General features: G+C 49.4%; 1 protein-coding gene across 1 annotated transcript in view; it reads right to left on the bottom strand.

Annotated features, from left to right (window-relative positions):
• The window catches only part of PRKCA (protein kinase C alpha), a 324,537-nt gene extending 310,808 nt beyond the window's left edge, over window positions 1–13,729 (bottom strand). The window contains exons 1-2 of the mRNA XM_078848471.1: window positions 13,461–13,729; window positions 4,652–4,683 (exon numbers count right to left, since the gene is read on the bottom strand). Coding sequence (XP_078704597.1) covers window positions 4,652–4,683; window positions 13,461–13,633 — 205 coding nt within the window. The 5' untranslated portion in view covers window positions 13,634–13,729. The remainder of the gene's footprint in view (window positions 1–4,651; window positions 4,684–13,460) is intronic.
• Between the last annotated feature and the right edge of the window lie 749 nt (window positions 13,730–14,478).

The following is a 14,478-nucleotide window of genomic DNA, read 5'->3' as shown; positions in this document are numbered from 1 at the left end:
CTTATGATAATTTTTTTTTAAAAAAAAATTTCATTAATTTGGTGCACTATATAGTGAAGGACTCAGAATTCGGCAAAAAAAAATCAGAGTTAGCTAGGGACAGGTTTACTGCTGACAGAAACTTTTTTTAAATTTTCCCACTGAACTCTGGTAACACATCTCAGTTCTGGCCTGCAATATATAATTTTAATATTTGCCTGTCAAGTTTCAGTCCAGCATGAGATTTTACAACATGGAGACTCAGACAGACCAAGAACTATACTATAGTTGTACTAGGAGCTGTCACTATAATAATTTTTCCTTTCCCTCTCTGTCAGTCTGAAATTTTTCCCATATTCTTCACTGATGTCATCTCTTCTCTGAATAGAATATCTTCATTTTTAAAAGTCATGCAGTTTCCAGAACCTACTTTCTAGCTAGCATATTGCAGTCCTGTTACTTCCTTATCCTCTTGTTATTTTCAATCACTTCATTACATTCATTGTCCCAGCTTTCACCCTGCATAGTTGTTCTAGGTTTATTCCTTCTTCAGTATTTCAGAGCCTTCCAATAAGAAAAAACAACAATGAATTGTTTGTTTCTTTTCTACAAACGTAATACAATAAAAGCTTTGTTATCCAGCATGTTAGGGGAATGGGGGGGTGGGGAGGCGTGCCAGTAAGTCAAAAATTCCAGTTAACTAAGAAAAGGAGTACTTGTGGCACCTTAGAGACAAACCAATTTATTTGAGCATAACCTTTCGTGAGCTACAGCTCACTTCATCGGATGCATAAAGTGGAAAGAGTTATACTTACCAATGGAGGGAAGGAATTTGAGTGTGGGAGGGAGCTCAGGGCTGAGAGTTGGGGTGTGGGCTCTGGGAGGGGGCTTGGGGTGCAGGAGGGTTTTTGGGGTGCTGGATCCGGGCATTTCTCACTTTGGGCAGCTCCCCAGAAGCAGCGACATATCCCGGCTGCTCCTAGGTGGAGGTGCAGCCAGGAAGATCTGCCCACTGCCTCCGCCCGCAGGCGCCACCCCTGCAGCTCCCATTAGCTATGGTTCCCGGCCAATGGGAGCTGCAGAGCCAGCACCCGGGGCAGGAGCAGCACACGGAGCCCCCATGGCTGTTCCTCTGTCTAGGCGCAGCAGGGACATGTCACCGCTTCCGGGAAGCCACACGGAGCCAGGTAGGGAACCTGCTGGCCTCGCGCCAACTGGACTTTTAATGGATATTAGAAACGCCAGTTTCTAGAGCTTTCCAGCTGGTGAAGTGCCGGATAACACAGCTTTTACTGTAGTGACTTTATACCATACAACTCCATTCATTTCCAAAAGGCAGGAATTTATTAGACAAGAGTAAAAACGGGAGGGAGGGGGAGAATACTAGTTAGTTTCCAAGATATAAAAAATTGGTTGATTTTTTTTTTAAATTAGAGTTAAAAAGTTTCTTGTAAAAATCAATTTGGTTTGACCAGCTTCAATTAAGAGCTGGTTTAACATTTCACTTTGCATATTCATTCTTCCCCCTCTCCAACCCCATTCTACACACCACCACCTGCCAGATCAAGACAAGATAACACCATCAGACTACAACAAAAGAACAAAAAACAGTCACTGAATGTTTTTTTAGCAACATTACAGTAAACAAAATTCCTAATCACACAAGATGTGACAGACACACATGTTTTTAAAGGACTACATAATTCAGATAAAATTTATTATTTTATTTTGCATTAGCTGCCAGGAGGTGAAAGGCCCACTTTTACTCTTGGGCTTCTATTTCCATCTGCCTATCGTTCAGTATTTTTCTACTTTTCTTTTCCTATTTTCCCCTTTACATTCTTATTTAATGTCCTCAGATTCAGCAAAACTTTCTCACTTATTCACTTAGGTTACCACCACCATGGCCTGGCCTGAAGTTCCCAATTAATTCTGCATTTCAGAGTTGCATGGATGCTACAGTTAAGCAGTCTGTCCTCAAACATAACCCTTTTCCTTTATTATTAACAGTCAGAGAGAGGCATGAGAAAGGAGGGAGGAGAGGAAGAAATGAACAATTAATTTTCTATCTATAAAAGAACTGTTTTTGAACTAAAGAACTATGATTCAAGTCAGACAGCTGAAGTGCAGCACCCACCCAACTGTCATCAGAGAGAGTGATTTAAGATTCAAGGACAACTCCTGGTGGTATTTCTAATTAATATGATTTCACTTTAATCTGGATCAGCAAACAGCAAAGTTCATCATTTAAATATTATAGCAGGAGAGATCAGATACCACCGTGATTGGTGCACTACACACAGACAAACAACATTGAGAATGAAGAAATGTATTTTATGGTATTAGCAACCATGATAAAGATGAGAATTTTTTTTTAAATGATCACGTTCTCTATTACTTTTGACCATGTAAGAGCAGAGTCAAAATGCAATGTCCAGAGTATTCTCCAGTAGTGTAAATGCACAGAAATACAGCTTGAATGCACAAGAACATCTTCAGGCTCCAGAAGAAAATTACTTCCAGAGAACGAAATCCCCCGCTGTTGCCAGTGCCAAGACAATGTCTTGGAGATTAGACAAGATCAAACTCTGATCTTTACCTCCTAGGATAAAGATCATTCCTTACCAAATAGGCCTCTTCTTGGAAAATTAAAATTAACCCTACCAGTCTGAGCATAAGTGTAGTAGGAGAAACCCTCCCAAAAGATAAGACACTGGAAACAGGAATTGCCATACTAAATCTGACAATAGTCCATCTAGTCCTGTATCATTGGTGGATAACTGCAAGTATCAGCTGCTTAAGAAAAAGATGCAACAAACTCTGCAATAAGCAATTATGGAATAACACAAGGGAAGTTTTCTCCTAACCCCATATAGTTAAAGGCAGGCTTATGAGAAAGTTTGAAAAGATTTTAAACTTGATTTATTTTATCCATCTTGTTCTCAAATATTTAAAAAATCTAGGAAGGAGTATAACATACTCGCTTCAGAGCTAGTTCATTCCCATGCTCTTACGCTCCTCCTTGCCAAACACTGAGCATACACAACCATTCACATATCTGAAGCTTCCCTAGGTGCTCAACCAGCTTCTATCAGTAAAATGCAATAAAGGGAGCAATCAGTGAGGCCCTTAAATTTCAGCATATTAAATACTTGACATGCTCAGGGCCCATAATGGTGAAGTACACCAGAAAAAGAACATGCAAATGTCATAGTAAGGCAACACATAAAAAGTGTACTTCCTTACCAACTGAATTTTTAAAGGTTCATCACTAAAACAAATACAAAATGAATGGAGAACACTCTCACCCCACATTCTCACTTAATTTTTGTAACATCTATGTAGTGTAGGGAACTTCCCGTGTTGAACATTTAAAGAATTCCTTCACTAGAGGCCAAATTTCAGCGTCTTTAATGGAACAAAGAGAGTGTCACTCCACTAAAGATTTGGCAGTATGATACTAGATCTATGACTTACAAAGAGCAATAAGACATAGGGATAGCAGGAGGGTTAAAAGTAACAAGGTTTTTTTTTTAATGTGTAAATTCTATGGTAAAAATATGCTTACATAATGGACAACAGGCAAAATATAGGCTACATTTTTGAAGGAAGGGGAATATAGGATGTACTGTAGTCACTTGTGCTTCCAATAACAACACTACATGAAAGAAAAATGAGAAAGGACTTACTTTTAAAAGTGCCAGCTAACCTCAAAATAGCCCTGCCATGAAATTACCACAACTAACAGTGTGCTCATTTCCCTACTTAATAAATAAAATTAGTACTCAGGATAGAAAAATTTGGTTTAAAGCATTAGCAAACAATCATAGAAAGTGTAATGAGCGAAAGAGCCAGAAGGCTAACTACTCAGTACACATGTAGCATCAATAGGACAGATAAGTTATAAGAAGTTACTGCACTCTGATGTCTATTAAAAGGTAAAGATAATATGTATAAAGTAGATAAAGAAAACTATTGCTAACTTGAATAAATACTGAATGAATATGACAATGATGCAGTTTATAAAGCCTATAACAGAATGTAGCATGAAATGAGTTTTAATATAGCTATCCTAATATAACTTCCAACTGTTATCAGTTCACATTATTACAATAATTGCTAGCTCTGCTGACTGGGAATTAATTACATGCATTTTATTGTTTGGGGGTTTCTTAATTGTACTCTACACCACAGAGTGATCCTTTGTGTTGATTAAAACAGAGTTCACACCAATGGTCCACCTGAATTTTTAGGTAAAAGGGATGAAGATTAAAAACAAAGATGGGACATGAAAGAAAATCCATAAAACTAAAAGATTTCATTTTCCAAACACACCCCCACATGCAGCACCTCCTCACCAAAAAAAAAAAAAATGCTCTCTGTAAGATATAAATTGCATAAACATTCTTTTTGTAAAAGGTTAGAGGCTGCATTGTATGCAGATTATGACATTTAATTTGAGGAAACTGTCAAAAAAAGCTGATTTGCATGTTTCACATTTTTAAAAAATCTTAATTAAACAATTCTAATCCTTTTCAATGTACACAAGGACAGATCACTTGCATAGCTTTTCCTGCTGTTTGTTTCCTTCTTGCTATACCTTTCAACCTTTGGCTGGATTTAAAATGAAGTGTAACACTGTATGCTAATCAATAAACTATTTGTGGCTTACCTTGGCACTGAAATCCTTGTTTCCCAAATCCCCTGTAAGGGAAAAAGACAAACACTGTCTTAACATAATTTAGTTATAGCTTCTTCCCACTAACCTACTATAATAAAAAACCTCATATTAAACTACATGATTTCAGGTTTTGTTAAGAAAGCAACAGCTTTTATAATACAAAACAAAGCATTAGCCCATCTATTTCACATATGAGAATAGCAGTAGATTCCAGCTATGTAATTTCATTTTCTGGCAAACCATTATTTTAATTTTATTTTACAAGCAATTTTGGATCCACAATTATTGTCATCTGTGAATATTACATAATGTTACAATTCACTCCGTGCCATATGTATACTTACAATATTATAAATACTCCAACTGCTAGAGAGCTATAAAAAGAACCACAGTTGGATTCTAAGATCAATCTCAATATGCATACTAAAATTCAACTATATAAAACAGCGACTGCAGGATGGTCAGGAGACAGATGTACAGAAAGGGGTTTGACAATGGTTGTTTTGGGGCTACTACAAAGAATATTCACCTAACACAAAGAAAATAAATTAATAATGGCCGCTGCTTTAATAACTATTGTAATTCTAATCTTTTAAAAATAATTCTATTAATAAGCTATCATTGTTTGAAACAATGATTTAAACATGTACATAGTATTAGCTATTGTACCTAGAGTTTAATGTATTAAATCTCACAAAAACCACCACCTCATTTTTAATTTTGACATGGAGTTTTCTGTCCATCAAAAAAAAAAAAATTATTTTCAGTACTCATTTACACACACACACACTAAAAAAAAGGAGTACTTGTGGCACCTTAGAGACTAACAAATTTATTTGAGCATAAGCTTTCGTGAGTCTCTAAGGTGCCACAAGTACTCCTTTTTTTTTTTTTTGCGGATACAGACTAACACGGCTGCTACTCTGAAACCACACACTCTCTACATTCTCTCTTTTGAGGATGTTTTTTAATCTGAGGTGTAGTGTTTTTTCTGAGAGAAAATAAAACCAAATTACAACAACAAACATCCAGCAAAAGCCATTACATCGAATATAGCTCCCTTTAGCAAAAATAGGTATGAAGTTTAGCTACAAAATTGATTAAATAACAATAACATCTCTTCCTCATATCCAAACATTTATTGTGATTTAGAGAAAAAAAATCATTTAGAGAAACCTCATGTAACTTGAGTAAAAGTTTAGTTCAAATTAAAGTTGACATTAAAGGGACACTCAACTTTACAAAACAATTTACAGTTTTCCCTGAAATGTTTTTCATACTGTTATTACAAGTGACATCTAAGATCATGGTACTGGAAAGATTATAAAATTGTATTTGTTTATTTACTCTGAGTATATTTGACAATACTTGGCATACAGTCTTTTCACTGTTTCCCTGTTTGTGTGGGTCTTTCACTTCATAACACACGAGAGAAAAATTGTTTTTGTTTTTCTAAAATATACAAATATAATTGTAAAACCACCAAAACAGACAACAGAACTAAGGCTGGACACAGAACCTGAAACTACTTTTAGGTTGAAGTGAGCTGTAGCTCACGAAAGCTCATGCTCAAATAAATTGGTTAGTCTCTAAGGTGCCACAAGTACTCCTTTTCTTTTTACTTTTAGGTTGTTTCTTTATTTTGTTAGGTGATTAGATTTCAAGACAACAGTGTTCTTTGAACAGCTAAACTGAGACTGCATCCTTTCTTCGTGGTTTGTACTGAAACACACTAGTTCACATTCCAAGTCTGTTCTATGCAATCTTTTTTTAATCCAAAATTTCACAAAATAAGTCAAACCTTGGGTAGAATTTCCTTTAAACAAATTTGGCAAGTCTAAATAAGAAACTGCTACCTAGTTCAATATTAAGATCATCAAGTTTGATTTAAAAAAAAAACCCACACACATTTGGAGAGGAACTTCATTCCACTGAAGTATTACATGTTCTTTATTCACTCCTCCAAATGTTTAATAACAATCACATTCTTGATTTTTACCCCTCAACTGGAAATTGTTATGGGGATGCAACAGTTAGGTGTCCATTTAATGACCTCTGAAGATACCATACTTGCCATGTTTTTGGTACAAAAGCACCAAATATTGCATCTGACTTTAAACCAATAATGAAAAAAAAATGTACTCAAGCAGCTGCATGCTGTCTTTGAAGAACATTTAAGAGCTTCCTAGACTTACTAGCAAGGAAAGACCACAGCGTACAACTACTCTTGCCACCTGTCAACAACAGGATATCCTTGCACTTTCAAATACATCCTGTAATCAGGTGCCTTTTATCAGGGCGGTATTGTTTTTAAAAACTGCGTTATTTATCTGTACCAATACATGCTGGCAATAAACCCTGCAGCATTCTTTCACACCTGCCAAGTCTCACTCTTTTTGGATTTATTTTAAAGCAGTTTTTAAATTCTTCTACTTTTACAATGAAGGGTTTTGCAATTTCCCTCCAATTGTGATAGTGTGAGAAGCCAGAACGTATATTTCCCTTTTACATCGTTCTACAGCAGGGGTCCCCAATGTGGTGCCCGCAGGCGCAATGGCGCCCACAGGGGCAGTTGTGTGCGCCCGCAGGACACCGTGCTGCCGAAATGCTGCCGCCGAGCGTGGCCACCGGAGAACTGCCCGCTGAAATGCCACCGAGAAGCGCTGCGGTTTCTCGGCTGCATTTCAGTGGCGGGGTGTCTGGCGCCAGCCACAGTCTTCTGGGAAAAGGAATATGCTATTCCCACAGAAAGGTTGGGGACCACTGATCTACAGTCTGCCGATGTCCATTTCAGCCACTCCTCCCCACATATATTTTCAACAGTTTGTTGCATGCTCCCCTCTCACGCATTTTATTGTGTTTGCTAATAGAATCAGTCTCTCTCTTCCACGGCATCCAAGTTAAAGCACGCAGTACAAAGAGAGAAACTGGGAATGTACAGTAGGCCAAGGATCATGCTGCCCAGTGCATGCTGAGGGAGCCAGCCAAGTGCAACGTGCACACAGCCAGTTGCATGCCTTCCCGTCACCATCTTCTCACACGGCTGAGCCCCAAGGAACAACAGACCTTCCTTTCAGCAGTGCTTAGATCACCACCGCTCTCACTAACACCAGTGGGAAGGGTGGCTGCTCTACAAATTTGAAGATAAGCCCCCAGGTCTTTCCTCTCTCCACACAAGTTGTAGTATGCAACAAAAAGAGAAGGAAGCACATGAATGTATATAATTTACAAGTGAGCCAAGTGTCCCACCCATTCCCACTGTCTCATCCAGCTCAGGTCACGGGGTATGAGTGATCAGCCTGCACACTACTCATTTTTGCCCTTCTTAGCAGAGGGTATAGAATCATAGAATATCAGGGTTGGAAGGGACCTCAGGAGGTCATCTAGTCCAACCCCCTGCTCAAAGCAGGACCAATCCCCAATTTTTGCCCCGATCCCTAAATGGCCCCCTCAGGGATTGAACTCACAACCCTGGATTTAGCAGGCCAGTGCTCAAACCACTGAGCTATCCCTCCCCCTACAATGCAGCTAAGCCAACCACATGCAAGCACACACTGAAATTGCCCTGTCTGGCATAGGTTATGAGTGAGCGGAGTACACCACTTGGCCAAGCGCATGACAGGGACTAACTATTCAGTTTTTGCTTCTGGATCCTGAACGGTTTGTTGTAGAGCCTTGCAACCTGCCCGGGACCCAATTCCCAGTATCAGGTTTGAGTCCATCAGGTTGGGTCTGAAAAGAACCAATCTTCTCGGATTCAGGTCTGGTCAGGTAGGCTCTGATCATCTCCTCCTGCTGTGAGGTCGGTGCTGCAGCAGCTGCGTGCCCCACCCCTGCCAACCACCACCACCTCACTGTGCTGTGAATGCTGCGGACTGCACTCACGAGTCACAGCACATCTCACTCCGCAGCGCACACAGCGCAGCCAGGCAGCAGTGGCAGGGCACACACCTGCCACTGTGCTGACCCCATGGGCAGGAGACGGCCGGAGAGGATTCACAGGCACGAGAAGTGAGAAGCCACTACCCAACTGAACCCCAAGTACGAGGTGGAGGCAGCCCTGACACCAGTTTGGAGAGAAGTGTCGGGTCCAGGTTGGATCTAAAAAGGACTCGACATGCTCAGGTCAGGTTTGTGCCTAGGTTGCGTTCTGGTCAGGCTTTAAAATTAAGCCCGAGCAGACCTCTAATTTGATTATTTTGTTCTCTGTCTCTCAGCAGCCTCTTTCCTAGACTTGCTAATCCAGAGGCACCGGCTGCAATCTATTTTCTCGTCTCCCTGCCCTCCACAGGCAGCAACAGGGAACACAGGAACAGCAACTATCACAAAGATAATGAAAAGGCCACAAAAGTTTTGCTGAATGACTAGAGATTTTTGCAAACGCTGGGAAGTCCCTTACCAGATTAAATCAGTGGCTGTAGAACCTGGGCAGGATGAGATTAGATGTATGTATGCCAGGAAGGATAAAGTGGGCACATGTGGGAGACTCAGCAAATGAAATCAGTGAAGTGACACCCGAACTTGGGTTGGGGGAGGAGGGATAAATACGCATGGTGGTCTGGAGGAGATGGGGTGTGCTCCGTGTATCACAATAAGGAAACAGATGTTTAGGGGATGGAGAACAGTCCAAGCGATTATCCCCAGATTAAGCTGATCCTCTGGCTGCAGAACATGGGTTGGATGCATATCAGAGGACTGCAGGGAGTGTTCATTTCTTGCCCAAGGGTCATTTCCCAGGAGTCCCCAGGGTGCATGGTCTCCTGAAGAGACTCACAAAACAAAGTGCAATGGCTGCAAAACAGGGGTGCGTGTGCATTATGGCACGGGTCAGAGAACATAATGGGAGGTGATGTAGAGTTGTTCTCAGGGTTAAAGCTAGGGGATTCCCCAGTTAAGAGTCACCAGTGGCTGCAGGATGTGAGCAAAATGCATTCCTATAGGAGAATTACTGGGGAAGTCGCCAAATGAAGTTAATGTACTAAGTTAATGTAGTTAATGTACTGCAGAAGGTGTGCTGGGCAACGGGGCAAATATGTAGATATGTTGTGGTGGAGGCAATATGGGGGGTAAGGAGGAAGGTCACTCGGATTAAATGAGTGCAGTAGGGCTGCACTACATGGCCTACCTAAGGTGATCAGATATGAGGGAAGGCATATGGCATGGAGGAAATCCTCCCTAGCAAGGTGTGGGAACAGCAAGGTACAAGTGGTACGGTTGGGTCTCTCACCAAATTCAATAGGTGCAGCGGCAACATAAGGAGGGCTGGCTGAGGTGGGTAGTTCATGATGCATCCCGAATCATGGGGGGAGAGGACAGATGGTACAGGCAAGGTAGCAGGGAGTCTCACCAGACGAAATCAGTACAGTGGATGCAAGAAGAGGGCTACCAAAGAGGGCAGTGCGGGGGGGTGATATAGGGAGCAGGGGGTGCATTGGGGGGCTCTCTCACCAGAAGACGTCAGTGCAATGGCTGCAGGAAGAGATGGTATAGGAGCAGTATACAGGGGTCTCTCACCAGATGAAGTCAGTGCAGTGGCAGCAGAAGGGTGGGTGGCTCGGATAGTATAGGGACCAGGGGTGGTATAAGGTCGTGTAAGTGGCAGGAAGCAATATGGGTGTGGTATACGGGCAGGGACAGTACAGGAGCAGGGCAGGGGTCTCTGACCAGGTGAAGTCGGTGCAGTAGCTGCAGGAGAGGGTTGCCTGGGGGGCACTATAGGGTGGTGTAAGCTGCAGGGAGCACTACAGGGGTGGTATAGGAGCAGGGGCAGTACAGAGGTGGTACAGGAGCAGTACTGGGGATCTCTCACCAGATGAAGTCAGTGCAGTGGCTGCAGGAGGAGGGTTGTCGGGGGGGCGGTATGGGGGGGTTGAAGATAGCAGGGAGCAATACGGGGGTAGTATAGGGCCATGGGCAGTACGGGGGCAGTGCAGGGATTGTATAAGGGGGTCTCTCACCAGACGAAGTCTGTGCAGGAGGTGGGTGCCTGGGGGGCGGTATAGGGCAGTGTGAGCAGTATGGGAGTAGGTATAGGGGTAGGGAGCAGTACAGGGATGGTATAGGGGAAGGGACAGCACAGAGGTACATAGGGGGTCTCTCACCAGATGAAGTCAGTGCAGTGACTGCACGAGGGGGGTGACTAGAGGATGGTATAAGGGGCAGGGGCGGCACAGGGGTGGTATCGGGATAGGGGCTGTCCAAGAGAGGTACAGAGGGGGTCTCTCATCAGATGAAGTCGGTACAGGGGCTGCAGGAGAGGGGTGACCGGGGGGCGGTATAAGGGGCAGGGGCAGCACAGGGGCGATGTAGGGACGGGGGGGTCTCACCAGATGAAGTCGGTGCACGGGCTGCAGGAGGGGGTGACCGGGGGGCGGTGGAAGGGGCAGGGGCAGCTCGGGGGCGGTGTAGGGACGGGGGGGTCTCACCAGATGAAGTCGGTGAAGGGGCTGCAGGAGGGGGTGACCAGGGGGCGGTGTAAGGGGCAGGGGCAGCCCGGGGGTGGTATAGGGACGGAGGGGTACGGGGGGGGGTCTCACCAGATGAAGTTGGTGCAGGGGCTGCAGGAGAGGGGTGACCGGGGGGCGGTATAAGGGGCAGGGGCAGCACAGGGGCGATGTAGGGACGGGGGGGTCTCACCAGATGAAGTTGGTGCAGGGGCTGCAGGAGGGGGTGACCGGGGGCGGTGTAAGGGGCAGGGGCAGCCCAGGGGCGGTGTAGGGACGGGGGGTGGGGTCCCGAGGGGGGGTCTCACCAGATGAAGTCGGTGCAGGGGCTGCAGGAGGGGGTGACCGGGGGGCAGTGTAAGGGGCAGGGGCAGCCCGGGGGTGGTGTAGGGACAGGGAGGTCCCAAGGGGGGGTCTCACCAGATGAAGTCGGTGCAGGGACTGCAGGAGGGGGTGACGGGGGGTGGTGTAAGGGGCAGGGGCAGCCCGGGGGCGGTGTAGGAACGGAGGGGGGATCCCGAGGGGGGGGGTCTCACCAGATGAAGTCGGTGCAGGGGCTGAAGAAGAGGGTGACCGGGGGGCGGTGTAAGGGGCAGGGGCAGCCCGGGGGCGGTGTAGGAACGGAGGGGGGGTCCCGAGGGGGGGGGTCTCACCAGATGAAGTTGGTGCAGGGGCTGCAGAAGGGGGTGACCGGGGGCGGTGTAAGGGGCAGGGGCAGCCCGGGGGCGGTGTAGGAACGGAGGGGGGGTCCCGAGGGGGGGGGGTCTCACCAGATGAAGTCGGTGCAGGGGCTGCAGAAGGGGGTGACCGGGGGGCGGTGTAAGGGGCAGGGGCAGCCCGGGGGCGGTGTAGGAACGGAGGGGGGGTCCCGAGGGGGGGGGGTCTCAGCAGATGAAGTCGGTGCAGGGGCTGCAGAAGGGGGTGACCGGGGGGCGGTGTAAGGGGCAGGGGCAGCCCGGGGGAGGTGTAGGGACAGGGAGGTCCCGGGGGGGGTCTCACCAGATGAAGTCGGTGCAGGGGCTGCAGGAGGGGGTGACCGGGGGGCGGTGTAGGGACAGGGGGGTCCCGGGGGGGGTCTCACCAGATGAAGTCGGTGCAGGGGCTGCAGGAGGGGGTGACCAGGGGGCGGTGTAGGGACAGGGGGGTCCCGGGGGGGTCTCACCAGATGAAGTCGGTGCAGGGCTGCAGGAGGGGGTGACCAGGGGGCGGTGGCAGGGGCAGCCCGGGGGCGGTGTAGGGACGGGGGGGGTCTCACCAGATTAAGTCGGTGCAGGGGCTGCAGGAGGGGGTGACCAGGGGGCGGTGTAGGGACAGGGGGGTCCCGGGGGGGGGGTCTCACCAGATGAAGTCGGTGCAGGGCTGCAGGAGGGGGTGACCAGGGGGCGGTGGCAGGGGCAGCCCGGGGGCGGTGTAGGGACGGGGGGGTCCCGGGGGGGGTCTCACCAGATGAAGTCGGTGCAGGGCTGCAGGAGGGGGTGACCAGGGGGCGGTGTAGGGACGGGGGAGTCCCGGGGGGGGTCTCACCAGATGAAGTCGGTGCAGGGGCTGCAGGAGGGGGTGACCAGGGGGCGGTGTAGGGACAGAGGGGTCTCGGGGGGGGGTCTCACCAGATGAAGTCGGTGCAGGGGCTGCAGGAGGGGGTGACCAGGGGGCGGTGGCAGGGGCAGCCCGGGGGCGGTGTAGGGACGGGGGGGGTCTCACCAGATGAAGTCGGTGCAGGGCTGCAGGAGGGGGTGACCAGGGGGCGGTGTAGGGACGGGGGAGTCCCGGGGGGGGTCTCACCAGATGAAGTCGGTGCAGGGGCTGCAGGAGGGGGTGACCAGGGGGCGGTGTAGGGACAGGTGGGTCTCGGGGGGGGGTCTCACCAGATGAAGTCGGTGCAGGGGCTGCAGGAGGGGGTGACCGGGGGGCGGTGGCAGGGGCAGCCCGGGGGCGGTGTAGGGACGGGGGGTCCCGGGGGGGGGGTCTCACCAGATGAAGTCGGTGCAGGGCTGCAGGAGGGGGTGACCAGGGGGCGGTGGCAGGGGCAGCCCGGGGGCGGTGTAGGGACGGGGGGGGGTCTCACCAGATGAAGTCGGTGCAGGGGCTGCAGGAGGGGGTGACCAGGGGGCGGTGTAGGGACAGGGGGGTCCCGGGGGGGGTCTCACCAGATGAAGTCGGTGCAGTGGCTGCAGGAGGGGGTGACCGGGGGGCGGTGGCAGGGGCAGCCCGGGGGCGGTGTAGGGACGGGGGGGTCCCGGGGGGGGTCTCACCAGATGAAGTCGGTGCAGTGGCTGCAGGAGGGGGTGACCGGGGGGCGGTGGCAGGGGCAGCCCGGGGGCGGTGTAGGGACGGGGGGGTCCCGGGGGGGGTCTCACCAGATGAAGTCGGTGCAGTGGCTGCAGAACGTGGGCTGCTTGAAGAAGCGCGCGGTGAATTTATGCTCCTTCACCTCGTGCACGTTCTTCTGCCTCAGGGCTCCCTTGCGAGCGAAGCGCTGCACCACGTCCGGGGCCGCGCCGGGCTCGTGGGCCGGGAACACGTCGGCCATGGCGCCCCCTCGCTGCTCCCGCCGGGAGCCGGGCTGCGCCGGGAGCCGCCGTCCGCCCCGTCCGGCAACCGCCGAGCCTCTGGCAGCGGCGGGGCTGGGCGCTGCCTCCGGCTCCGGCTCCTGACGTGCGAGCCGCGCGTCGGGGGCGGGGGGAGGATCCCAGCCCGGCGGCTCCGCCCGTGCGCGGGGCCCGGCTCGCCGGCTCTGGGCGGCCGCAAGGGCGGCGGGGCAGGGCCGGGCCGGCCCGGGCCCGGCGGGGAGCGGTGCGCGGCCAGTCCTCGTCCCGCACACACACACAGAGCCCGGGACAGCCCTCCACACACACACACACACACACACTGTCCTTTCCCCCCTCCCTAATACACTGCCCTTCCCGCTCCCCACAGCGATTTCCCTCACACGCTGCCCCCTTCCCGCACACACACACACACACACACACTGCCCCCTCTGCACACACCTTCCTCCCCACACACTGCCCTTCCCCCTCCCCACAGCGATTCCCCCACTCCCTGCCCCCTCTGCACACTCCTTCCCCCCGAAGCACCCTGCCCCCTCCCTAATACACAGCCCTTCCCCCTCCCCACAGCAATTCCCCCCCACACTGCCCCCTCCCCCCACACACTGCCCCCCCACACACTGCCCCCTCTGCATACTCCTTCCCCCCCACACACACACTGCCCCCTCTGCATACTCCTTCCCCCCCACACACACTGCCCCCTCTGCACACACCTTCCTCCCCACACACTGCCCTTCCCCCTCCCCACAGCGATTCCCCCACTCCCTGCCCCCTCTGCACACTCCTTCCCCCCCACACACACACTGCCCCCTCTGCATACTCCTTCCCC

Source organism: Lepidochelys kempii, chromosome 14 (genome assembly GCF_965140285.1).
Source record: "Lepidochelys kempii isolate rLepKem1 chromosome 14, rLepKem1.hap1, whole genome shotgun sequence".
In the NCBI taxonomy this organism is placed as follows: domain Eukaryota; kingdom Metazoa; phylum Chordata; order Testudines; family Cheloniidae; genus Lepidochelys; species Lepidochelys kempii.
This window is presented reverse-complemented; position numbering and strand designations above follow the sequence as displayed.